This window comes from Fusarium redolens (genome assembly GCF_020744475.1).
Source record: "Fusarium redolens strain MPI-CAGE-AT-0023 chromosome Unknown BKA55scaffold_15, whole genome shotgun sequence".
Lineage (NCBI taxonomy): Eukaryota > Fungi > Ascomycota > Sordariomycetes > Hypocreales > Nectriaceae > Fusarium > Fusarium redolens.
This window is the reverse complement of record NW_025763678.1, coordinates 519,215-542,527: the sequence shown is the minus strand read 5'-3', so window position 1 is coordinate 542,527 and position 23,313 is coordinate 519,215. Positions and strand designations below refer to the sequence as shown.

General features: G+C 49.8%; 11 protein-coding genes across 11 annotated transcripts; 6 read left to right on the top strand and 5 right to left on the bottom strand.

Moving 5' to 3' along the window:
* Positions 1–45: 45 nt before the first annotated feature.
* Positions 46–892, top strand: BKA55DRAFT_597071 (t-SNARE; the record flags this gene model as incomplete). The annotated part of the gene is made up of 2 exons (XM_046196029.1): positions 46–321; positions 371–892. 2 exons carry the CDS (start codon positions 46–48, stop codon positions 890–892), a joined length of 798 nt encoding a protein of 265 aa, XP_046045459.1.
* BKA55DRAFT_125110 (uncharacterized protein) lies at positions 691–2,236 on the bottom strand. Its single transcript, XM_046184806.1, has one exon. The coding sequence runs from the start codon at positions 2,084–2,086 to the stop codon at positions 1,022–1,024; it is 1,065 nt and encodes a 354-aa protein (XP_046045458.1). The 5' UTR covers positions 2,087–2,236; the 3' UTR covers positions 691–1,021.
* Positions 2,237–2,932: 696 nt separating this feature from the next.
* BKA55DRAFT_577899 (uncharacterized protein) lies at positions 2,933–5,039 on the top strand. The gene is made up of 4 exons (XM_046193645.1): positions 2,933–3,479; positions 3,527–3,662; positions 3,717–4,704; positions 4,755–5,039. The coding sequence occupies exons 1-4, from the start codon at positions 3,196–3,198 to the stop codon at positions 4,937–4,939; spliced, it is 1,593 nt and encodes a 530-aa protein (XP_046045457.1). The 5' UTR covers positions 2,933–3,195; the 3' UTR covers positions 4,940–5,039.
* A 95-nt stretch (positions 5,040–5,134) lies between these two features.
* On the bottom strand, positions 5,135–7,181 carry BKA55DRAFT_707291 (gamma-glutamyltranspeptidase; the record flags this gene model as incomplete). The annotated part of the gene is made up of 8 exons (XM_046200710.1): positions 5,135–5,603; positions 5,654–6,188; positions 6,237–6,292; positions 6,341–6,389; positions 6,438–6,536; positions 6,589–6,649; positions 6,701–6,964; positions 7,017–7,181. 8 exons carry the CDS (start codon positions 7,179–7,181, stop codon positions 5,135–5,137), a joined length of 1,698 nt encoding a protein of 565 aa, XP_046045456.1.
* Positions 7,182–8,228: 1,047 nt separating this feature from the next.
* On the top strand, positions 8,229–9,857 carry BKA55DRAFT_543120 (S-adenosyl-L-methionine-dependent methyltransferase; the record flags this gene model as incomplete). The annotated part of the gene is made up of 1 exon (XM_046190550.1): positions 8,229–9,857. One exon carries the CDS (start codon positions 8,229–8,231, stop codon positions 9,855–9,857), a length of 1,629 nt encoding a protein of 542 aa, XP_046045455.1.
* An 89-nt stretch (positions 9,858–9,946) lies between these two features.
* BKA55DRAFT_125010 (myosin-binding striated muscle assembly central-domain-containing protein) lies at positions 9,947–12,319 on the bottom strand. Its single transcript, XM_046184805.1, has 2 exons — positions 11,448–12,319; positions 9,947–11,392 (listed from the first exon to the last, which is right to left on the bottom strand). Exons 1-2 carry the CDS (start codon positions 12,195–12,197, stop codon positions 10,037–10,039), a joined length of 2,106 nt encoding a protein of 701 aa, XP_046045454.1. The 5' UTR covers positions 12,198–12,319; the 3' UTR covers positions 9,947–10,036.
* A 163-nt stretch (positions 12,320–12,482) lies between these two features.
* BKA55DRAFT_577896 (TFIIH subunit Tfb4/p34) lies at positions 12,483–14,213 on the top strand. Its single transcript, XM_046193644.1, has one exon. The coding sequence runs from the start codon at positions 12,901–12,903 to the stop codon at positions 13,969–13,971; it is 1,071 nt and encodes a 356-aa protein (XP_046045453.1). The 5' UTR covers positions 12,483–12,900; the 3' UTR covers positions 13,972–14,213.
* A 124-nt stretch (positions 14,214–14,337) lies between these two features.
* On the bottom strand, positions 14,338–15,997 carry BKA55DRAFT_520478 (nucleophile aminohydrolase; the record flags this gene model as incomplete). Its single annotated transcript, XM_046188428.1, has 2 exons — positions 14,338–15,752; positions 15,808–15,997. The coding sequence occupies 2 exons, from the start codon at positions 15,995–15,997 to the stop codon at positions 14,338–14,340; spliced, it is 1,605 nt and encodes a 534-aa protein (XP_046045452.1).
* A 1,116-nt stretch (positions 15,998–17,113) lies between these two features.
* Positions 17,114–19,178, top strand: BKA55DRAFT_577889 (actin family). The gene is made up of 7 exons (XM_046193643.1): positions 17,114–17,324; positions 17,383–17,405; positions 17,477–17,704; positions 17,755–17,801; positions 17,850–17,936; positions 17,988–18,821; positions 18,872–19,178. Exons 1-7 carry the CDS (start codon positions 17,290–17,292, stop codon positions 18,935–18,937), a joined length of 1,320 nt encoding a protein of 439 aa, XP_046045451.1. The 5' UTR covers positions 17,114–17,289; the 3' UTR covers positions 18,938–19,178.
* A 1,188-nt stretch (positions 19,179–20,366) lies between these two features.
* Positions 20,367–21,623, bottom strand: BKA55DRAFT_694078 (chaperonin 10-like protein; the record flags this gene model as incomplete). Its single annotated transcript, XM_046199994.1, has 2 exons — positions 20,367–21,367; positions 21,563–21,623. 2 exons carry the CDS (start codon positions 21,621–21,623, stop codon positions 20,367–20,369), a joined length of 1,062 nt encoding a protein of 353 aa, XP_046045450.1.
* On the top strand, positions 21,343–22,367 carry BKA55DRAFT_124649 (uncharacterized protein). Its single transcript, XM_046184804.1, has 2 exons — positions 21,343–21,366; positions 21,612–22,367. Exon 2 carries the CDS (start codon positions 21,832–21,834, stop codon positions 22,318–22,320), a length of 489 nt encoding a protein of 162 aa, XP_046045449.1. The 5' UTR covers positions 21,343–21,366; positions 21,612–21,831; the 3' UTR covers positions 22,321–22,367.
* The last annotated feature ends 946 nt before the right edge of the window (positions 22,368–23,313 follow it).

Sequence of the window (23,313 nt, the reverse complement as noted above, 5' to 3'; positions counted from 1 at the left end):
ACTCTTGCATTCGACCTCGAATTGGAAACACCATAAACCACAATCATGTCGTACGATCAACTCTCAAATCTCGAGTCCGGGCGCCGCGGCGGTTACAGCGACGACCCAGCTTTCCAAGAACTTCAATACGATCTCAAGAGCAAACTTCAAACCCTTCTCAGCAGTAATAGAAAACTTGCCAACGATGTCAATGTCTTGGGAACCCGAAAGGATACTCCGCGCCTGCGGGAGCGAGTCCACAACAGCATGGATAAGACGAGGGATATGTGCAGAGAGATTGGTGAGGGTGTCAAGCGTCTTCAGACATGGGAGGACTTGACAGTATGTCGAACACATCTCGAATTCATTGTCGCATACTAATTCTATCTAGAAACAACAAAAATACGAACAAACAAAGGTCTCGAGCGACTTTCAAGCAGCGCTCCAAGAGTTCCAAAGCCTTCAGCGAAAAGCCCTCGAGAAAGAGCGCGCATCCGTTACCGCCGCTCGTGCGGCACAGGAGGGCGAACCCGCCGAAGGTCCTCAGTCCGGCAATCAGTTAGAGCAACTACAGCAACAAGAACAAGTCTCTCAGCTCGCACCCCAAGACGAGGTTGATTTCCAGGAAGCTCTGATCATTGAGCGCGAGGAGGAGATCCGCAACATCGAGCAGGGTGTCGGCGACTTGAATGTTCTCTTCCGACAAGTAGCGCAAATCGTCAATGAGCAGGGAGAGCAGCTTGGAACGATTGCGGACAACGTGGAGAACGTCCGTGACGACACGCGGCAAGCCGATGTTGAGAACCGACAGGCCGCGCGGTATCAGAAGGCAGCCCGCAACAAGAGCTGCTGCCTGTTGCTGATCCTCGCCGTCATTTTGACCATTGTTATTCTGGCTATTGTCCTTGACTAGATTATTAGAGCGCAGCGTCTGACGATCATGGGTGGCCAGTTCTTGTTCTTAAGGCGTCAATCGGAGTTTCTAGGTATACATCGAACTTTCCCCATGAGTACACATTTCTAGTTACAGATGAACGCTTAATCAATTGTCCTTTTTGTCAGATGTCTTTACAATCTGTGATTGGTCTTTAAGCACGAAAGGAAGTTCTGTCGACGGCTTAGGTGCTCTCAAGTCTGGCGTCTTTGGTGGAACAAGGCGTTGAATAAAGAATTCGTTGACGCGGGTAAGGGCAAATGATGTGCCCCAGTAAAGGAAGATGGCGCTTGGTAAATCGGCAAAGAGAAGTGGTAATATGGGCATCATAAGCATGACACGGCCCAGAAGTTGTTGTAGCCTGGAGGTGACCATCATAGTCTTTGCGCCTGGGGGCTGGATTCGTAATAGTGCCTGGAGTTGCTCCTTGGACATCCTCGCCCATGTGCTCCAGACCAGAATTCCCGAACAGATGATAGGAAGTCCGTAATAAGGGTCTGCAGAGGCTAGGTTGGTAAACCAGAACAAGCCTCCGTCTACCAAGGACTGGTCAAACATGCTGCTCGAGGCTCCTAGACCAGTATCGCCCAGGCCAATCTTGTGACTGACCCAACCCAGAGGTGCACCGCATTTCCTTCGTAGAGCCTCAGATATGGTGACAAAGGGAACCATTCCAAGTAAAGGCGCCATGCTTTTCCAGCGCTGAAGACCCCAGGTCTTTAATATTCTCCGTCTTGAATTTTCAACAGCACCTGAAATGCGAAGCAATCTGACACGCTCTGGAATTGCAGGGTCATTCAAGCTCCTATCCGTCATATGCCGACGAGTCCAAGCTGTGATAAGAGGGTCCAGTGGTTTTCTAGCCTCCCGCAAACGAGCGCTGTATAGTTGTAGTGGGAATCGGATGGTTGCGTTGACGCCCACGGCGAGTAGTGGGATAGCCACATACCATGGCACACCAGCGCTGTGAGCCCAGCTGAGGGCATCAGCTGTCATGGTGACTGTTTCACCGAGCGCAGAAGCGACGGAGAAGTTTCTGCGGCTGGCGCATGGTAATGATGTTAATGAGCTGAGACTGGCTGGATGTGAGATGCGGCGTGTTATATTGATGGCTGAGAGTGATGGCCTAGCTTGAGGCGATATGGATTGAGTAGTTCGTATAAGAAGGGACATTTTGATCCATAGCCCCGTGGCTGCTGGTGCAATTGAGGATTTGGTGATGGTATGAGTGAGTCTCGAAAGTCCATGAGATGAAGTTGAACTGGGGTTAATTTTCTGAGCTCGCAGCCAATCAGCGCTAACATTTCATCGTTGTAATGTCTCGATTGTCGTGATAGAACCACAATGCAGGATAACGGTGAGATACAATATATTTACTATTATGCTTCTACCTATCCAAGTATGATCATATGATCAGGGTTAGCCTTGACTTATTGAGTCCGTTTCTGTAGCATGATCTAACAACTCTCTTGAAAGTCGACAGGATGCACTTTGCCTACCTACCCACTTATACACCATACTCTTACCTACCTAGTATTTATAGCACAAGGAAATATCATTATAAGCTTAGAAAGGAACGCGTAGGATAGCCAACCCTCATTATTGATGACAATACAAGTATCCGTACTTGTGAATTTGTTTGAAAAGTTCTTCAGACCAGAATAAACTCTGCGTTGACTGAGAAGACGCGGCCTTATGATTGAATAAGGAAGTCCCTTGACCATAATTATGCCGTTGAACGCAGGATAAGCCTTGGTTGGTCCGTCCAATCCTTGATCTCGTATTCTTAAAGTGATGTACTTTCTAGCTTTTTGGAGCCTGCAAATACCCTCAATCGGAGCAGAGCTATCATAAGTTCTCTCCGCGGGCTACCGAATCTAAAGAAGGGGTCCAGTGACAAGGGTCAGAAGCCTTCAACCCCCTGTAGCTTGCGCAGCTACGGTGGGTCAGATACTGAACAGGGCAGCTTTGGAGCTTGCAGCAGCATCCAAAAGCTTAGCTTCGGTTCCTCTAGCGGTGTCAGTGCCTATCCCCCACCAACCTGAACCTTTTGAGACCTGGTCTGGCCAGCTGGAGACGTCACACTGTCATCCCACACACTCTCGTTCATGGTAGCCTCTCGCTACCAAAAGCTGACAGCCTCACGCCCCTGAAGCCATATAAATATCGCTGGTCGAAGCATTTTCCTTACACGGTTTTCATATCTTCTCGATTCTCTTGCGACTCCCCCGAACAGCCTTCCCGGATCTCCCATCTCCTGACCGCGAAAGACGACCACGACTATGGCGTCCATAGCGACGCTTGTGCCTCTGGCCATTCTGATCGCTCTGCCCTTAATAGGCGGGCTTCTACGACGGTTTCTAGGATGGTCGCTTCGAAAACGAACGGAAGGCCGCCGCGCACATCTTGTTACCCTCATGACAAAGGAGGATACAGATGCCCGCGCCAAGGACCCGCGAGGCACCGCAGCGACGAAACTCGTATTCGACGTCGACGATAACCTTCAAAACACGCTGAGCTCCCAAAAGGACTGGTCCGGGATCGTTGGTTTCTTCCATCCGTTCTGGTATGTTATCATAGAAGCTACCATGGGACCTAGCTAATATGAGGAAGCAATGCTGGAGGTGGCGGAGAGCGAGTGCTCTGGGCCGCGATTCGGGCCACACAAGATCGTTGGCCAAAGGCCAAATGTGTGGTGTACACAGGCGATCACAACGTGACAAAAGATGCGATCCTTAATCGAGTCAAGGTATACGGCCTGGAAACTTGACCCTGGGGCCACGACATGCTTACACCGTGTTAGACAAGATTCAATATTGAGCTTCATGCTCCCACGATAACGTTCCTCTACCTTTCCAAGCGAGACTGGGTACTCCCCTCGACATGGCCTCACTTTACGCTGCTCGGCCAATCAATCGGCTCGATCGTTTTGGCTTGGGACGCTTTCTCACTACTGGTCCCGGACGTCTTTGTCGACACGATGGGCTACGCCTTCGCTCTCGGTCTATGCAAGTTTCTCTTCCCCAATGTTCCGACGGGGGCGTATGTGCACTATCCCACGATTTCTACCGACATGCTTGACTCGCTTGATTCAACGGCTGCCTCAGGAACTCAGGGCGCACATGCTGGAAAGGGTGCTGGAGCTCAGGGTTTCGCCAAGAAGAATTACTGGAAACTTTTTGCCGTTCTGTACTCCTGGGTTGGCTCAACGGTTGATATCGTCATGACGAACTCGACTTGGACTCAAGGTCATATCAAGAGCCTATGGGGCCCCTATCGCAAACAGAAGAGCAAGACAGATCCGATCGCAGTTGTTTACCCTCCCACCGCAGTCCGAGAGATGGAGCGCGAAGTCGAAGTTTCCGAAGAGAGTGAGAAGCGACGAGAAAAAGCGATTGTTTACCTCGCGCAGTTCCGACCCGAAAAGAACCACCAGCTCATCCTGCGGTCATTCGCTACCTTCCTTAAGACCAAGAGCGAGGCATCGAAGGGAGCACAGCTGATTCTCATTGGAAGCGTCCGAGATGACTCAGACTCAAAACGTGTTTATGAGCTGCGACTTCTGGCCAATGAGCTTGGCATCAAAGACAGTGTCAAATTCCATCTTGATGCCCCATGGTCAGGCGTTCTGGACTGGCTAAGAAGAGCATCCGTTGGCGTCAATGGCATGTGGAATGAGCACTTCGGAATTGGTGTTGTTGAATACCAAGCTGCTGGGCTCATTTCCGTGGTTCATGACAGTGCTGGGCCCAAATTCGATATTGTCGTGCCAATCGATGGCCAGCCAACTGGTAAGCTGACTGAAAATGTGATATTGAGATCTTGCTAACCAACGGAATAGGTTTCCACGCAACGACAGAAGAAGAATTCGCAGAGGGTTACGAGAAGGCTTTGTCACTACCAGATCCTCTGGCAGTTCGCCTACGTGCACGAGAGTCGGCAAAGAGATTCACCGAAGAGGAGTTTGCAAAGAAGTGGACGGTTCAGCTGGCACGTTTGGTGTCACTTGCGAAACGAGAAGCGTAGACTTTTTGGAGATAGACCAAAGGATACCCCTCTTCTAAGGTTCTAGCGGGAGAAAAGACAGCTTAGAGAAATTAATATAGCAAGCACAAAGCTTGGGCATAATCTAGTCAATGTTCTATATTGTATGCTGTATCCTTCTAGAAAGTGTTGATTGCTCAATCGGGAATAATAACCATGTATGCTCCCATCTCTTCTTTACAGTGTCATGCCTCCACTGTTCTTCTGTCTAGGCTCAGGCGCAACCTCAAAAACACCAGCTGAATCCCTCGTCAACGCTTGAACTGTACTAAGTCCCTCATCGACCCAAGTGATATTATGTCCTCGCTCCACCAGAGATGGAACATCATATGAACTGAACTTTTTCTCCACGAGCAGCACATTCGGGATGAGCTGGTTGTGAACTCGGGGCTCACGAACAGCATCCTTGATGGACCATGATGGAGAAGTTAATACACGCCAGGCGACTTGAGTAGTGGCAGAGATAATACGTGAGCCTCCTGCGGCGCCAATGACGGCGAAGAGAGATCCATCTTTGTTGGATACGATGAGAGGTGTGCATGAGGATAGGGGGCGCTTGTTTGGACGGATAAAGTTTGATTTTGCTGGGGCGAAGCCAAACTCGTTAGGGACTCCTGGAATAGAGAAATCATTCATCTCGTTGTTTCTACGATGGTTAGTCTAAGTACAAAATGGAGAGAGGTTGGTAAAACTTACAGAATCACACCAGTGAGAGGATCCATGAGGAAAGATCCAAAGATGAGGTTGACGGTGGTTGTCAGCGACACAGCCATACCGTCGCCATCTGCAGTGACAACGTGCGAAGTACCATGCCCATCAGATGAGTAGATGCCATCAGGATTATACTTCTCAATCTTCTGGGTCTTCCGAGGATCGATCTTACTCCGGATCTTCTCTGCCGTTGTGGCATTGAGCATCTCCTGTTCGAGCTCAGGCACACCATCTACGAAGTCAGGATCTCCAAGATGCAGACGAGCTCCGTATGCGAACTTCATGGCTTCGATGTATATGTGCAGTGTTGTATTGCGATCCTCGTCTTGGTGCGTGTAACCGTTCATGGTGTTTAAGATATTGAGTGACACGGCACCACCGGCAGGAGAGCTGATGCCGTAGACATCATAACCCTTGTACTCAGTGTGAAGAACGTCTCGAGAAATTACATCGTAGTTCTTGTAGTCATCTAGTGTGATGGTTCCGTTTGTTTCTTGAATGGTCTTGACCATGCTCTCAGCTGTGCGATGTTATTATCTCCCAATTCTGGAGATGTAGTTTGACTTACCGAAAGCACCAGTATAGAACGCATCAGCACCATGCTCTGCGATAGCTTGCAGTGTTCTGCGTCGGTTAGCTAGATTGAAAGTCCAATGTCAAACCTTAACCTACCGGGCGTATCGTCGTCTTGTCATCTTCTCTCCTTCAGGGATCAGCTGTCCTGCTTCATGTCAGCCCTGGTCTCAGAGGTTGGTGTTCAAAGCCATACCATTCCGAGTAAAGTCTTCTGCCCATGAGGGGTCCTCGACAAAGAAGTTGTGATGGTCTCTGATGGTCTTTTCAATAAACCTTGCCATGTCGGCATTGACTGACATATGTTAGCTTGTAACTCTTTCTCTGTCTCCTCTCCTTGGGCTTACCTATGAATCCATCCTGAGCCACCTTGATAGCCCCTTGCAAGACTGTTTTCCATGGAAGACTCTGTTTATATTGTTAGCGTTTGGTAAATTTCAGTGTCTTTTTGGTTCATACGCCGTATTTCTTGTGTGCATACTCAAACCCGCGGACTTCGCCTGGCACACCAACAGAAAGTCCTCCGTAGATGCTACCGTTCACATTTCCTTGGTACATGTCCTCAAATGCTGCTGCAGGGGCTGATTCTCTGAAGTCGATTGCTTCGTAGTTACCCTTGTTGTCACGCACAATCATGAAACCACCGCCTCCAATGCCGGAGTGGTACATGCCGATAACACCAACACAGAATGTCGTTCCGATCATGGCATCGACAGCATTGCCCTGGATAGTAAGTTAGTACGTTGATATATAGAAAACATGTGAGCAGTCTTACACCTCGTGCTAATAGATCTCTCCCGATGTAGCTACATTCTTGAGCCTCTGAAGCAACAGCTCCTCTGGTACCAACGCCCGGAGAAAAGAACTCCTCGAATATGGGACTGGCTGATAACGAAACATAATGAATACTGGAGGCCAGTAACAGGAATGGGAGTTTCATCTTGGTTGTAGGGATGTGTTCTTAGTATTAGAAATCAGTACGCGCCCTTCATGACTAGTCGTCTCAACAACTTGGTCACTGTAAGTCGTTACTAAGAAATAATAGTTTCAAAACAAGTCTCTAAACTCCACGTGAGGGCAAAAGAATAGTAAATAATAATACAAAAAAGCGGGTGATAAAGTAAGAGACGAAGCGACTGCCCCCAAGTTGATGTTGTTAGTTGATTTCTAAAGCAGATAATAGAAGTCGGTATTGACGTGATAAGGAACCCCAGAATTGGGACGGCCGATGGTCGGAACAGCCCCGATAGATGCATGGTCCAGGCTCGTGAGGCGATCACCTGCCACTCTAGGAAATAGGGTAACCAATCACTATCATAATAGCGATAGTCAGGAGGAAGTGCTCCTTGGGTTTGACTCAAAGGTTTCTATCGAATAGTTCATTTGAATAACGGTATGTTTTATATAGCAGCTTGTTAATCAACTAGATGAGAAACTCAGTCTAATCGCATTGTCATTGGATCTTACATAGATGCCGTTATGGAAAGCAGGGCAAATAGAAGTCAAATCATGTCTATCAATATTTGTAATATTTGATGCCTATAAAGGATGTTAAATCTCGGTAATGTCTCATGCTAAATCTCGAGTGAGCTTGCTTTCATAGTTACTCTTTATTTTGATTAGGACTGACCATCATAGAAATAATGTACACAATAGAACAAGAGCACCCATGATGGAAAAGATACAAGATGCATGCTCTTCGGTGCCCAACCAATCAGATTCTGCTTAAAAAAGCAGACAACTACGGCCCCACCGTCCCCGAATTCCAAGTGGGGCCTCTGCAAGAAACATTTCTTCGTCTCATTCTCATCTTTAAGAAATCTTTGTCAATATCAACATCTCAACCATTCACAATCTCCTCCAAAAATCTCACTTTTCTCTCAAAAAAGTGACTTACCCGAATTGCTCGTTCATGAGACGCCTGAGGCTCCCACCTTTGGCCACAATCATCAAACCTCGCCCATACAATTTCCGTCCCTTCACAGTCATGGCGAGCGCACAAGCTGAAGCTGTGCCAAATGGCAACTCACAAGTAAACGGCAACGCTCAACAAGTTAACAAGAGGCCAAACCAGCAGAACAATCGCCAATGGAAGCAGAAGAAGACGAAGAGGGAAAAGAACATTACTGAGGGTTCATCTGAGGAAGTCCTCAAACATGATATTCAGGCCCTTCTTAAGGAGCGAGCTGTTGAGTATGGCGAGGGAACAGAGCACGGCCCAGAAGTTCTTCCAGAGGAGGGAACTGAGACAGAAGTTGAGATTCTGGAGCTTTCATCTACAGGTGACGGTCTTGGTATGAAACCTGGTTCAAATCAGGTCTACGTTGTATCTTTCACTGTTCCTGGCGATACTGCAAAGGTCAAGGTCTTCCGTCATCTTCGCCGCGACACCCAAACCCTCGCCGACTTCATCTCTATAACAAAACCCTCTCCTCTACGCGACGATGCCCGGATCAGCTGCAAGTACTTCGCCTCATGCGGTGGCTGCCAATTCCAAATGCTTGAGTACCCCGAGCAACTCAAACTCAAGAAGCGTATTGTCGAAAAGGCCTTCAAGAACTTCTCAAACCTCGATCCCAACATCGTCCCCGCTGTCCAGGATACAATGGGCAGTCCTCTGCAGTACAACTACCGCACCAAGCTCACACCTCACTTTGACGGACCCCCTGGATTCCGTCCCAGCAAGAGAGGAAAGAACCCTAGAATTCCTTTTGAGAAGTGTCCTGATATTGGATTCATGCAAAAAGGTCGTCGAAAGGTTTTGGATATTGAGGATTGTCCTATTGGTACCAATGCTGTGCGTCTGGGTATGACGCGTGAGCGTGAGCGCATGCAGAAAGAGTTTGCGAACTATCAACGTGGTGCTACGATTCTTCTCCGAGAGAACACGAAGCGAGTCCCCAAGGATAGTGAAGAGCTCAAGGGAGAAACGGAACCCTTCACCGTCCGTGTTGAGAATGAAGATACAGTCGACATCAAGTCCTGCATCACCGACTCCAAGGCCACCACAACAGAATACATCGGCCCTTACACCTTTACCAACCCAGCTGGCTCTTTCTTCCAGAACAACAACTCCATTCTTCCATCTTTCACCAGCTACGTCCGAGACAACATTCTCCCTCCCGCTGGCACGGGCATGGACATCAAGTATCTCATCGACGCCTACTCAGGATCTGGTCTCTTCACCGTCACCCTCGCATCACTCTTCCAGCACTCTATCGGTATCGACATCGCCGCTGATTCCATTGCTTACGCAAGTCGCAATGCCGCCCTGAACGGCATGGGCGAGGACCGGTGCAAGTTCATCGCCGCTGATGCAGGCGAACTCTTCAAGAGCGTTACCTACAACCGCGACGAGACCGTTGTGGTTCTCGATCCTCCTCGCAAAGGTTGCGATACAGACTTTTTGAACCAGCTACGAAAATTCGGTCCCCGACGGGTGCTTTACGTCAGCTGTAACGTGCACACGCAGGCCAGAGACGTTGGCGTACTTGTGCGCGGTGAAGGAGAGGGCGAGAGATACGAGATTGAGAGTCTTCGAGGATTTGATTTCTTTCCTCAGACAGGTCATGTAGAGGGCGTTGCTATTCTCAACAGGGTCGATACCACGGCATAACATAAAAGTACACGGCGCTTGTTTGGGTTGGGTCAAAAGGAAAATATGATAGATCTCATTGCCATTGCCATAGTCATAATCATTGTAAACTTGGAAACCCGCTGCCTCATTCCCCGACCTGAAAAATGCTGACCTGCGCCACCTTTACCACAATGTATATGTTCTTCGTCATTCTTCATTCATGATTGATCTCCCAACAGAGTCTTCAGGGCCTGAACTGTCAGTTCGACAACGTCATTTCTTCGACTCTTCTTAGCACATCCTGTAAGAATTTCAACACCATCCTCGCTCTTGACCTTCTCTCGTGCGAGCTCGCCGACTTCGCCCTCTGCGGTGACCAAGTTGTGTATCACAAACACTCCGCGATGACGGATGTCCTCGCTGTCATCGACACACAGCCCTAGGATAACTTTCACACCGCGGTCTCGGTTGATAATGCCCCGGATGACACCCTCAAAGTTGGTGAGTGAAGCTAAAGCACCACCAGCTGCACTTCGGGTTCCAGCATCAGGGGCATCAGCAAGGGCGAGGAGGACGTGAAGGCGATTGCGGGCCTTAGCAGTCTCTTCAGCATAGAGTGCGATAGCTTCCGGTTGCTGCACCAGATTGCAAACAAGCTCGACAGCAGCCTTAGAGACAAGGGTGTTGGAAGACAGCATCTGTTCCTCGATCTGGTTCCACGCAGTATTGATGATACTGCGCCTGGTCGCCTCGTCATCCATAGACGCAAGGTTGGTCAATGCCATAAGTGCCTCGAAGGAAGGGAGCAGATCTCGTGTCTGAGCTGCAGGGTCGGGTGGGATGATAGAAACAAGCGGTCTGACAGCAGCAATGATGGGGGTGTCACGGTTGCCACCAAAGACCAGTGCAGGGTTTGTGCTGATCAAGATGCGGGCCAGGGCCTGTGCTGCAAGACGACGTGAAGCAGCTTCAGTTTGAGGCAGGGACATCCATGATACCAGGAGAAGCTTGACCGCTCCTTGCTGAGCAAGCTTACCACGGAGAGTCTTGTCGACGGAGAGAGAGAAAATAATGGAGATGACGAGTCCCAGAGAAGCGGGCGAGCCATTCTTACTGTGGGTGACGAGGACCGGTGTGATACCTGCATCAAACACCAGCTTGCAGCGCCTTGCGACATGCTCATCGTCATTAAGGGGGTCGGGTCCGCCAAGCTTTCCGGCAGCATTGGCATATGCCTTGAGCTGGTTCATCTTCTTCTCTTCTTCGGTCAGGGTGGGCAGGTATTTCGTCAGATTGACAAAGATGCTTAAAGCTCCATAAGTAGTTGGTGATCTTGGTTGGGCCTCGCTGAGCGTCTTGACCAGCTTCTGGAGCAGCTCGGGGTTGCTGACAATAGACTCCTTGACTTTGGGCTGGAGAGAGGCGTATGCGAGACCTTCTATAGAGTGCTTTCGTCCGTGATCTTCATCTCTCAATATCATCTTAGTGAACATTCCAGAGAGGTCCTCGATACTAGTGACTGCAGGCTCGATTCTGGACTTGTTGTCACCAGGTGCCGGTTTAGCGGGAACTGCCTTGAAAGCTGGGTCAGTCAGTGACAATACAGAGCTCAGAGTCATCTTATCTCACCCTCAGCTTGGCCAAGATGACTGCAGCAAGATACTGAACCTGTTCAGAGTGCCGCCTCATTGAAATGGAGCCTCCGTCGCTCTGAAGATTTGGGTCTGCGTTCATGCTACGAACAGCCTCGCTAAGGTCTTGGTCGACAATCTCCTCAAGCCACTCGATGCAGTACTTGTTGATAGCCTCGCGGCACAGTGAGTTCATACAAGCAGCGTTAAGCATCTCCAAACAGGCTGTCTCGACCTTGCGGCTTTTCCATTTTCGTCGCATAAGTGTGCCGAGGCTGGGTAGGAAATCTTCGTTGAGAAACAGCTCGGCAGTGAGATCAGGGACAATGGGAAATGTCGCAGCGGCGACACAAAAGGCAACAATGTAATCATCATAAGTTCCTCTTCGAACACGGTCAAAGAAGAAAGTCGAGAGTTTCTTTGAGCCGTCATCGCCAGCGGCTTTGAGATATGCGGATGTTGAGAGAGTGGCGTGGCCGCGTACAATCTCAGGTTGTCTCATATCAAGATAGCACAAAACGGTGTCGACACAGTCGCCATCGATAACCTTGCAAATAGTCTCACGAGACTTGTCCTTCTGACGAGTTTCATAGTCGTCGTTGAGCAGCTTCGTCAGTTCATCGAGGTCGCGGCATGTCTCGTTATCTTCCTGTCCACCCTCCATGAGGCGCGCAAATACGATAAGGGTCTGGTCCTCCAGCGACTGGGCTGGAGGCGCCTGAGATGCAGGTTCTGTAGGTTCTGCCATGGGATATTGATTGATTGTGTAGGTGAGAGAGAAAGTAAGGTAGTAAGCCAGAAGCTACCTTAGTTCTTGTTTTTAAGGTGGTAGGTAGTTAAGGGAATAAAAGTGAGAGACCGAAACTGGAACTTGTGATGTAAATCGTAGAGCGCACAAGGCAAGAAGACCCGTCACGGCCTCCACCACAGCCTCAACCTACCACAAGAGAGCTCGTGAGACTGGGCTTGAGCCACTAACGTTAGATCAAAGATCACTGACGCTTAATGCGTTTTAGCTGGTTATCACGTGGCCAGGCGTTTGAGAGCTGAGCTAGGGGGTTTGCTGTAGGGGCCTGTTGGTGCCAGCAGCCGCGCTCATATTTCATCATGCCTGTTGATGACGTCCAACCAACAATCAGATTTTCTCTTCCATTCATGATAGCCGCGTCGAAGAATATCTAAAAACAAGGCTCTTTCAAACATTGGTGGCATTGGGGTTGGCGTTATAATTTTGGCGTTTTCGGATACCAACTGATCATGCGATAAATTCAACGCTCGTACCCGTCCGTCTTCTTAAGGTAACTTTGCCTTGAATCCAACAACTTGCGACTGGACAGCCTTAGGCTATCGCAGCCTCAGTCCTTGAGTAAGGCCACCAAGAAAGCTCAACCACGCTTAGGGCCTCGTAGCCGTCTCCCAACCAACATCTTCACAGCGTCACCTCCCTCAAAATGGACGCCGTCGATGTTTCAGAGCACTACGAGGTCGGCACCCGCGAAGAAACTCCCTCCCTCCTCACCATCGTCCTCGACACGAACCCCCGAGCCTGGGCATCCCTCAACAACGTCCTCCCCCTATCACGCGCCATCGCAAACATCCTCGTCTTCGTCAACGCCCATCTCGCTTTCAGCAACGCAAACCAAGTCGCCCTTATCGCCGCCCACGTCGATCGCGCAGAATGGCTCTATCCAACACCCCCAAAACCTTCACGCGACGCCTCTGGCGATGTTGCCATGAATGATGCTTCGCAAACGCAAACGTCGGCGAACAAGTTTCCGCAGTTTGCACAGATTGAAGCTGCTGTTTTGGCTGCGATTCGAAAACTCATGGATCAGACAAAGGAGGAGGATCTCTCTGCGACGACGACACAAATCTCTGGGGCTTTGACACTGGCGCTATGCCATATCAATAAAGCTGCGCAGGCTCTCTGTGCGCCTACGGCTAACCTCGAGGACAGCCACAAAGGCTCGTCGAATACAGCTCCCCCAACTGTCCGAGGTAGAATCCTGGTCATTTCAGTGTCCGATTCAGAGCCCTCGCAATATATTCCCACCATGAACGCTGTCTTTGCCGCTGGCCATACACAGGTCGCTATCGATACCCTCTCTCTCACTGGCGAGCCAACTTTCCTTCAACAGGCTTGCTACAACACCGGTGGCACATACCTAGCTGCTACACATCCCCAAGGACTACTGAACTACCTCATGTTCGGTCTTATCGCGGACACAGAAGCTCGTGAAGCTCTAATTGCCCCAACACACGACACCGTTGATTTCCGCGCCGCCTGTTTTTGTCACGGCCGAGTTGTGGACACAGGATTCGTCTGCTCAATCTGCCTGAGCATCTTTTGTGAAACGCCAGAGAACTCGGAGTGTTTCACGTGTGGCACGAAACTATCTCTGGGTAACTATGGTGCGAAGCCCGCCGTTGTACCAAGGAAGAAGAAAAAGAAGCGCAAAATCGTCAATGGAAGCGGTTCACGGGAAGAGACAGGGAGCGCGACAGGGACACCTCGTCCATGAATGATCCGCTAAATCGCTTGAATAACGGGGTATACCCTTCATGACCAATGTACATAAAGTCTCATGGCGTTAAGGAAACCAGTCAGACATGGCATTTATTGAAGATAATGCTACAGCGAAAGCATACGTCTTTATACTCTCACGATCTGTAGATATTAATATTGAAGTAAACAGAATAAGCAAAGGGCGTAAGGCTAGGATGTAAAGGCTATCACTTGAATCTAATGCATAAGAGAATTCTAATCGACCATTGCACTTCCAGGCGCTGTAGCCATGATTGTCACAACCATCCAACATCAACCTGAGCAGAAGCTCAGTTCGCATCAGCATCGCCAATCCTATGCTATTCTCAGACAATGGTGCACCTTACTCAAACCTGACCTTACGCCCACCCTTGGCGATCTTGGCGCCATCTGAAAGTCTAGACATCGTACAGACGGGCTGTCTTTCCGAACCTCCCATCGAAGCGAGGGCGAAGGAGTCTGTATTGTGGGCGAAATAGAAATAATAGCCTGACGGCGCTTTCTTGACCACCATGACACCAATGGCACCTGCTGAGTGGCAGTTCTTGACACCAGGATGCTTCATGAAGTCCTCAGCAATGAAAGACTCCATGATGGCATCTTCATCGTCGTCCTCAATGTTAGCACCCCCTTTTCCACGTCTTGTGCCATGGTAAATCCTCTCCGCACACCGTTGGGAGGCCATGGTTGTAGCCATATGCTCTCCTGTACCACTCGTGACTGCAGCGACAGCAACCTGATCTTCATCCTCTTCGTCACAGGGTACAACGGCTGTGCCAACCCCCACAAGAGCAGCCGGTCCAAGACGACCCCGGTGCTTCATTCCGATACCACCTGAAGATGAGCCGGCAGCAATTTGGCCTCGATCGTCGATCGCAATGGCACCAATAGTGTCCGTAATAATGTCCTCGTTAACAGATCCGAAACGAAAGCGGTCGTGTACAGCTCTTGAGTGAGGCTGCGGCTTTTCATCTGGACTGAGAGGTCGCTTAGCCCCACGAGGACTTGCCGAACTTTGGCGATCAGGGCCGTTGCCCTTGTTACCAGTAGGAGTTCGCGGTGATGTATTGTCGGCCTTATTTGTGGCATGTGCATGGTACTTATGACGGATTGATGCATTCTCTGGCAAGACAGGCTTGAAACCCTCAGCTGTAGGATTGGACTTTCGAGATAAACTGGGTCGAAATGGGGATGACAATGCACTTTGGACACCACTCACAACCCCAGCATACGTCTGTGTCGCTCCTTCTTGAGGACTTCGAGCGAATGAAGAGCGGCTGACTGTTGGAGGAGAGGTGCTTGAGGCTCGGAAGTAGCTGGTGGACGTCGAATGATCTGGCGATGGCGCATCTTGGATCGGCGTGCCAACGAAAGGAGAGTCAGGCTGCCCCTCATTCCAAGTACCGGCGACAATAGCAGCCCGCTGATCCCGCGGAAGAGATGAGTGTGGCTTTGTCGGCGATGCCGTATCGTACTGGCACGGGGGGCATTCTGCGGTTATGTCAACAGTTTCGGGCAAAGCTTTAGGCTCTTGGCCCTTGGACTCGGCTCGCTTCAAGTCTTCCTGCCAGCGCAGAAAACGGTCTCTAGCATTCTTCGAAACCATATACTCATTGGGATATATCATCAAACCATGCTCCTCTGCGAAAGCCCTAGCGCCCTCTCCGACAAGAGCGTTTGGTGCAACTCGTCTCAGGCTCAATGGTTTGTTGCTCATGTCTAAAATGAGTTTGGCAAGGCATATCGGGTTGCGAATATCTGGGATATTGTCAGTTGATACTGGGTATACTTGTCTTGAGCAGGAGAAACGCACTGGGGACAGCACCACAAGCGCCGCTGCGGCCAAGATGATCCACTACAGTGGCATCACATTCTACAACACCATCGATGGAAAGATTGGAGCCGTATCCAGCGTTGGTAATTTCTTTATCCTCGAGGATTCGGAGAGCTGCTTCAACGGCTTCAGTTGCGCTGGCACCAGCTCTGAGGAACCTCATACCCATCTCAACCGCACTGTCGCTGTTAGCTCAATAGCCCAGGTGCTCAGGGGCCACTGGAGAGTATCTCACGCAACACAGGCCTGGAGGTGTATGTGCTCATTTTGGTGACTGTGAAAGCCAGCTCCGGCGTGAATAAAGATAGCGGGCACTACTTTGGTTCTGTGTGCCACTTTCATTACATGATCGAAAGCGCCATCGGTTCCGTAAGGGGTGGATCCTGAGCTGAAGGGGGTATCATCATCGAGACTGTCTGACATCCTCGAGAGAAGTCATGAGGTAGCGAGCGTCTACTGTTAAGAGATTATTGAGATGATGTTGATAGTTGTGAGAGAAGAGAAGAAAAGAGAAGAAAAGCGGGCGTGGAGATGCCCTGGAAGTGATGTTGATTGAGGTTCAATGCTTTAGGAGAAAAGGTTGAAGATTGAACAATGGTGCAGTTTTGGGCAGATTCGATATTTGAAGGAAAGGCAAAGCACTCTATAAATAAGGAAAGAGCTAAAGGAGTTGTTGGGTTGGGGTTTGATCAGTCACTCCTTGCTTGATAGACTTGTGTAAGATGAGAAGCAGCAATCGCCAGGTGGAAAACATATACAATCTCGAATCTCCGATCAACACCTCATTACTGGTCACATGTAATAACTACAAGTCTAGCCAGTTGAAGGCATCTCTGGATCCACAGTATTCATGAGAGCACGTTGCATTTAAGAAGTCTCATAAGCCGAAAGGCGAGCGTTCAATTAGGCAGCGACACTGAAGAAATACAGTTGCTTGTTGTCTCCCGTTAAAGAGGGCCTAGAAATGACGTCGCACATCAACTATAATTACAACTCACTTGAGACATCGAACTCAAGCTGAGACAGAGATCAAGTTGAAGCAAGCAGTTGGGAGATTTATCGAGTCAGGTGTACTTGTGAGAATTGATAGACAGGCATTGCATTGTTAGATACTAAATACAATTGGTTTGTCAAGTTTGAACATATAAAACTTTTGTTACACTTGCTAATTGTGCCTATAATTTTATCACTTAGACCTTCACCCCCGGTTATCGCAACAACCAGGCCCACATGTCCAGCCATTCAGTGTCACGACCCACTCAACGGCGGGGCACAGCACAGCCGCAGTTCAAGCCTCACCTCCATCCGAGCTGGGAGCTTTACAAGGCACGTAACGTAATCCTCACCCAACGACCACCATCATCGCCGCACATTGCAACTCCTCACGCGCGGCATTTGTCTCCTCCTCTTCTCCATCTTCTCTCTTGTAGCTGTGCGCTTCACCACGCACTCTCGCCCATCATGGCTAACCAAACTCCCGCCGTTGTCATGGACAAGTACGTCTCACTTATCCCAGCCCCCGCACTGACGACGACAGCTAACCTCAGCTCACAGCGGCACGGGTTTCTCCAAGCTAGGTCTGTAACGACGAGATACGCTTCGGAAGCTATCATGTACTCTTGAGCTTCATGCTGATGCTTCAATCTAGGTTTCGCCGGTAACGATTCTCCCTCATTCGTCTTCCCGACCGCGATTGCGACAAAGGGGCCAACTGGCGGAGCTGGTGGTTCTGGTTCTGGACGACCAGCTGTTGCGAACAAGCCATCTTTTCTTACCGGAGGTGCTGGAGCTGGAGGCCATTTGAGCGGAAAGCGAGGAACCGAGGATCTCGACTTCTTTATCGGTGATGAGGCGATAGCAGCTTCTGGAGGACCTGGTAGGCAGCCATATGAGCTCCAGTTCATTGAATTCAGCTGACAAGTTCAGGATATGGCATTCACTATCCCATTCGACACGGTCAAATAGAGAATTGGGTATGCTTGCCGACGAATCCGACATTACCTATAATTGACCGCCTTTAGGACCACATGGAACGATTCTGGTCGAACTCCATCTTCAAGTATCTCCGAGTTGAGCCTGAAGACCACTACTTCCTCCTTACCGAGCCCGTGAGCATCTTGCGCCCCGTACGACGTCAAACATCAAACTAATACAAATAGCCACTGAACCCGCCCGAGAACCGTGAGAATACCGCCGAAATCTTCTTCGAGTCCTTCAACTGTGCTGGAATGTACATTGCCGTCCAGGCCGTTCTTGCTTTGGCTGCTTCTTGGACATCTTCAAAGGTCCAGGATCGCTCGTTGACTGGTACGGTCATTGATTCCGGTGATGGTGTCACCCACGTCATTCCCGTTGCCGAGGGTTATGTCATTGGGTCTTCTATCAAGTCAATTCCCATTGCCGGTCGAGATATCACCTACTTCGTTCAGTCCCTCCTACGAGACCGAGGCGAGCCCGATTCTTCGCTCAAGACAGCTCAGGAGATTAAGGAGGAGTACTGTTACGTGTGTCCCGATATCGTCAAGGAGTTCAGCAAGTATGACCGGGATCGTACTCGATTCGCTCAGCACGTTGTGTCGCAACCCAATGGCCGACAGGTTACCGTTGATGTCGGTTACGAGCGCTTCCTTGCCCCCGAGATCTTCTTCAACCCCGAGATTTACAGCTCCGATTTCTTGACTCCTCTGCCCGTGGTTGTCGACGGTGTCATTCAGCAATCGCCTATCGACGTCCGACGAGGTCTTTACAAGAACATTGTTCTTTCTGGTGGAAGCACATTGTACAAGGATTTCGGTCGCCGATTACAGCGAGATATCAAGCAGTTGGTTGATGCCAGAATTCGAGCCAGTGAGGTTCGCAGCGGTGGTGCTCGAAGTGGTGGCCTGGACGTGTCTGTTATCACTCATAAGCGACAGCGTCACGGTCCGTGGTTCGGAGGCAGTCTCCTTGGTCAAACCCCTGAGTTCCGATCATACTGCCATACCAAGGCCGAGGTGAGACGGATTGTCTGTTATTTCTTGACCACAGCTAATCAATATTACAGTACCAAGAATATGGACCCAGCATTGTGCGAAGATTCGCTCTGCTTGGTGGACCCGGTGGCTCTTGATTTACGACATAGACGATCAAGAATCACTCCTCAGTTGACTCCCAGAGTCAACAGCAAGCTTCCTAGAAAGAGATGTTCTTGGAGTAGGCGCAAGAGGATAGTGGGTGTTGACTGGAGTGCAATGAAGAGGCGCTCATGGCGCAAAAATCTCAATTGACAATTATGCCTAAAGCGATGCAACTACAAGTGGGAGACAAGAGATAGCAAGACGAGATGGTGGCACGTGTTGAAGAGTTACATTAGTCGTTTTTAAAATTCATATTTCCAAAACATGTCTCTTTTCCCCGCTTCTACTACGTAGCGACGTTAGAGTCTAATCGTTGAATGCATGATGCGTTGAACTTCGGCACGTCGGGAAGTCAAATATAGGCGTTTTCCGCTACCCGTCTCTCATATCATATTTCAAAATTCAATTGTTCCCTGCAATTCAGGTTCGAGGCAAGAACGAACTTCTGCAGCCAAGAAAACGAGCAGTTCGTAAAAGACACGCTTAGACGCTCTAGATGCTGTTTATAAGCAGTGGCCTGATTTTTTGTTTCTGGACGGTTGATGATGTTCTAGAAGTGGCTTGGTGGCTGGCAGGGGTTCTTGTAGAGAGGGTTGCATCCGATTTGTAGTGGATGGAGGGGTAAATCAACCCCGTCATGGTGATATTTTGATACATGATATTATCCAGCCTCCTGGTTGAAGATACGGTGTTAGTCACGATGAGACTACTTGACCATGAAGCGGCTGGACGAACTCCGTGGGAATGGTCCGTAGAAGTGTGTACTATCGTCAGTCTGACGACTTATCTACAAGCTGGTCAAACATGTTCGAAATCAGCTGTCCGTGTAAGTCCATCTGTTGTGATATATGGAGACTAGGTGAGAGTCGATCATAACCACAACAACTCAGAGACATTGAGAATATTTTCGAAAGATCTCACTATAATTCGAGGAGTTTTTCTCAAGTAGAGGATCATAGTCAAAACTTGGGAATTTATATTAATTCTATCAATATTCACCCCCTTGTGGACCTCAATGGGACTTGACTCAAACTCGATTAGCAAGCAAGTACTGATACAAGGCAGCAGTGTGAAAAGGAATCGTTATTTCTCCTCATTTGAAGAATTTACTCAAGAGGGCTGTATTATTCATAACAATGTGCAGAGTTATAGATGTCACTTGGAAACCATTGTTGATCGAAATGTTCGTTCTGTTATTGGATGCTAAAGAAAATCATAAAACTCATAAACTAGGGCCATACACAAAGTGTAACCAAGATCATCCATCTGGCTACTTCGACAACACCCGCCAGAAAACCCAAATCAACTCCCGCCTGAACTCCTCTTTAGAGGGTAAACCCCTTTGCGCGATGGGTAGCCCTGTTTATCTTTTTGGGGCGTGCTTTTGCTTTTTGGCGCACTGCCCAAGCGACAGCCGCGCGCTTATCGGCTGGTGTCGACGACGTAGCGACCGACAATTTGGCCAGCCTTCATGAGCTTGTAGACCTCGTTGAGCTCAGAGAGACCGACAGTCTTGAAGGGGACCTTGATGAGACCACGGCGGAAGAAGTCAATTGCCTCAGCGGTATCAGCACGGTTGCCGACGTAAGATCCCTTGATGGAGATCATGCGAACAACTGTGTCGAAGACGGGAGCAGAGAACTGAGCATTGGCGGGGAGACCAATGCAGACGACGGTACCGCGAGATCGGATGTACTGGGTAGCCTGCTGGAAGGGCTTCTCGTTGGTAGCGACGAGGAGAGCAGCGTGGGGTCCGAGACCATCGGAGGTGGTAGCCTTGACATCAGCGACAAGGTTCTGGGACTTGGTAAAGTCGACATAGGCAGTAGCTCCGAGTTCCTTGGTGAGCTTTCCCTTCTCCTCACCACCATCGATGGCAATGGCGTGGATACCCATGGCCTTGCAGTACTGGACAGCGATAGAACCGAGACCACCACCAGCACCGACGATGGCAATGGATTGACCGGCCTTGACACCGGACTCCTTAAGACCCTTGTAGACGGTGATACCGGCGCAGAGAATGGGGGAGATGGCCTCAAGGTCGCACTCCTCAGGAATGCGAGCAACGTGGATAGCCTTAGCAATGGCGTACTGCTGGAAAGATCCGTCGACGGTGTAACCGGAGAGGAGAGCCTCAGCGCAGAGAGACTCATCGGCGTTCTGGCAGTAAGAGCAGCTCAGGCAAGAGCCGTTGAGCCACTTGATACCGACCTTCTCGCCAATCTTGACATCCTTGACAAGATCGCCACGGGCGACTACAACACCGGCACCCTCGTGGCCACCGACAAGAGGCAGCTTGGTGTCGAGGGGCCAGTCACCCTGCCAGGCGTGGAGATCAGTGTGGCAGACACCGGAGAACTTGACGTTGACGAGGACCTCATCGGGACCGGGCTTCTGGACGGGAATCTGCTTGTACTCGATGGCTGAGAAAGAGAGTTAGTGTAAGACTCGACAATGATCGAATTGTTAGGCGAATGGATGGTGGGGAGCTGTGGATGGTGGGGAGCTGTGGATGGGTGGGACTCGGCAGAGAACCTGGGGTTGCATATGATATCAATGATATCAAGAGGCAGAAGAGGCAATTGGGATTGTAGATTGAAGAAGATAGGATGACATACGACCGGCGGTCTTCTCGAAAACCTGAGCCCACTGCTTCTCGGGAATCTGGGGAGCGGCCATTTTGATTGTTGGAGTGGTTGGTTGGTTGTTTGGTTGGAAGGGTATCGAAAGGTTGTCGTGAAGACTGAAGAGTTGTTGAGAGTGTTGAAGAGTTGATTGATGATCTGGATGAGGATGGAGAGGAAAGAAACGACTTGAGGCCGATGGGAGCAGAGTTTATATAGATGTTGGACGGGCGATCCAGAGTGAAGGGACTGATCTATGTGGTATGGTATGGTCTGCTCTGGTATGGTACGTATGGATAGTACTCGGGCCTAAAGCGTATGGTATGATGGGCCAACGGGGCAAGGATAGGCGTCTGGGTGTAGAAACTCAAGCCTCATCTTGGCGGTCGCGGGGGAGAGGGAGTGAGATTTTTGGTGTTGTGAAGGGTGTGAGAGCAGGGACGAGAGATCAGAGCAGATCAGACAAGAGTCTCTATTCTGGCCTCGACTCGATTCTGACCAAGCCTAAGGGACCAAGTGAATCAACTGAACGAACAAGGGCCAAAGGGAGGGGCCACTTCGGCTGCACGGGGATCCGCATTTTGGAACATGCTCGTTGGACTATGGCTTTCGGGATGCGGCGAACGGTGAGTGCGATTGAGTGGCAGTATCGTCCTATGCGTTTGTTGCATGGGTTGCTAGGTTGCGTGCGTGCGTGCGTGGGAGGAATAGTGTGTGTGAGAGAAACAGAGTGTGAGGTGAGGTTAGCTTAGCTCGGGTTGTTTGTAGTGGCGTCACCAGTGGATAGTGGATGAGTTAGGGATTAGGGAGCTTAGGCCCAGGGCAGGTCCCGTCTCTCTATCTTCCCTGTAGCTTCTGCTCCCTACCTTACAGTTACGCATTGCTACGGTACCTGCCGCGCCTTACCGTAGGTCTGATCTCCTCACGACGTGTTTCTGTCTGACCCCCCGCTCATGCTGGACTTCAACTTCCCCTCAGCAGCGGGCAGCTCTAGTGAAAATCGATGACAGTACGGAATAGCGCCAATTTGAGCAGTCTTGTACCTCTGGGGGGAAAGTTACTTCCATCCGCAGCTACAGAGCTAGGAGTAGATCTGGGACCCAATCCATGGGGTGTGCAGTAGGAAAACAATTATCCGTAGTCATGATGCTCTAGTCTAGGTACTGTAATGTAAAAAATTGTTAGGTGGTGATATTCTGGCGAGCTACCATCAAAAATTTTCGGTCACCAAAAGTCAGATGCTTTTTGCGGCCCTTTTCCCATTACACCGGGTTTTTGCCATTCAAACTGTAACAGACCATAGAAGCCCATTTTTAAAACGCCCGATGCCCAAAGATAGATAGCAAAGAGGAAACTGCGGTAAATTCGGATCTTTCGATTGCATATCCGGTCCTAATTCGGTTGCTTCCATTGTCAGATCCTGCCCTGTCCTGCTTGTCTCAACATAACATGACATGACATTGGATTGAAAAGCCTCATGAGAGCCCCTAATTTGCTCTAACCTTGCAGGGCATACAGATTGTGGATTGGCAGGGTCCTGTCCCAGTAATGGCGCTTAACATCTAACAACTATTCTAGGAGATGCTTCATCCATCCCACGCGTTTCCTACTGCCAGCCTCCTTGAGCTAGAATAGCTTCTCATCATCAAGCGCATCCGTTCAGCCATGTGGGAGCTGCACTGCCTGTTACATCTCATAGGTTGGTGGATTACTGGGGTGGTTGTTTTGGCAGCGGCTCCGTACCT

What these genes read in the sequence shown, in the direction of transcription:
- BKA55DRAFT_125110 (XM_046184806.1), bottom strand. Translation starts at nt 2,086, where the DNA reads ATGTCCCTTCTTATACGAACTACTCAATCCATATCGCCTCAAGCTAGG.
- BKA55DRAFT_577899 (XM_046193645.1), top strand. Translation starts at nt 3,196, where the DNA reads ATGGCGTCCATAGCGACGCTTGTGCCTCTGGCCATTCTGATCGCTCTG. An exon ending in GGTTTCTTCCATCCGTTCTG is followed by an intron (nt 3,480 to 3,526) that starts GTATGTTATCAT and finishes AATATGAGGAAG; the next exon opens with CAATGCTGGAGGTGGCGGAG. An exon ending in AATCGATGGCCAGCCAACTG is followed by an intron (nt 4,705 to 4,754) that starts GTAAGCTGACTG and finishes CCAACGGAATAG; the next exon opens with GTTTCCACGCAACGACAGAA.
- BKA55DRAFT_125010 (XM_046184805.1), bottom strand. Translation starts at nt 12,197, where the DNA reads ATGGCAGAACCTACAGAACCTGCATCTCAGGCGCCTCCAGCCCAGTCG. An exon ending in TCATCTTGGCCAAGCTGAGG is followed by an intron (nt 11,393 to 11,447) that starts GTGAGATAAGAT and finishes CCAGCTTTCAAG; the next exon opens with GCAGTTCCCGCTAAACCGGC.
- BKA55DRAFT_577896 (XM_046193644.1), top strand. Translation starts at nt 12,901, where the DNA reads ATGGACGCCGTCGATGTTTCAGAGCACTACGAGGTCGGCACCCGCGAA.
- BKA55DRAFT_577889 (XM_046193643.1), top strand. Translation starts at nt 17,290, where the DNA reads ATGGCTAACCAAACTCCCGCCGTTGTCATGGACAA. An exon ending in CCCGCCGTTGTCATGGACAA is followed by an intron (nt 17,325 to 17,382) that starts GTACGTCTCACT and finishes CTCAGCTCACAG; the next exon opens with CGGCACGGGTTTCTCCAAGC. An exon ending in CACGGGTTTCTCCAAGCTAG is followed by an intron (nt 17,406 to 17,476) that starts GTCTGTAACGAC and finishes GCTTCAATCTAG; the next exon opens with GTTTCGCCGGTAACGATTCT.
- BKA55DRAFT_124649 (XM_046184804.1), top strand. Translation starts at nt 21,832, where the DNA reads ATGGTATGGTCTGCTCTGGTATGGTACGTATGGATAGTACTCGGGCCT.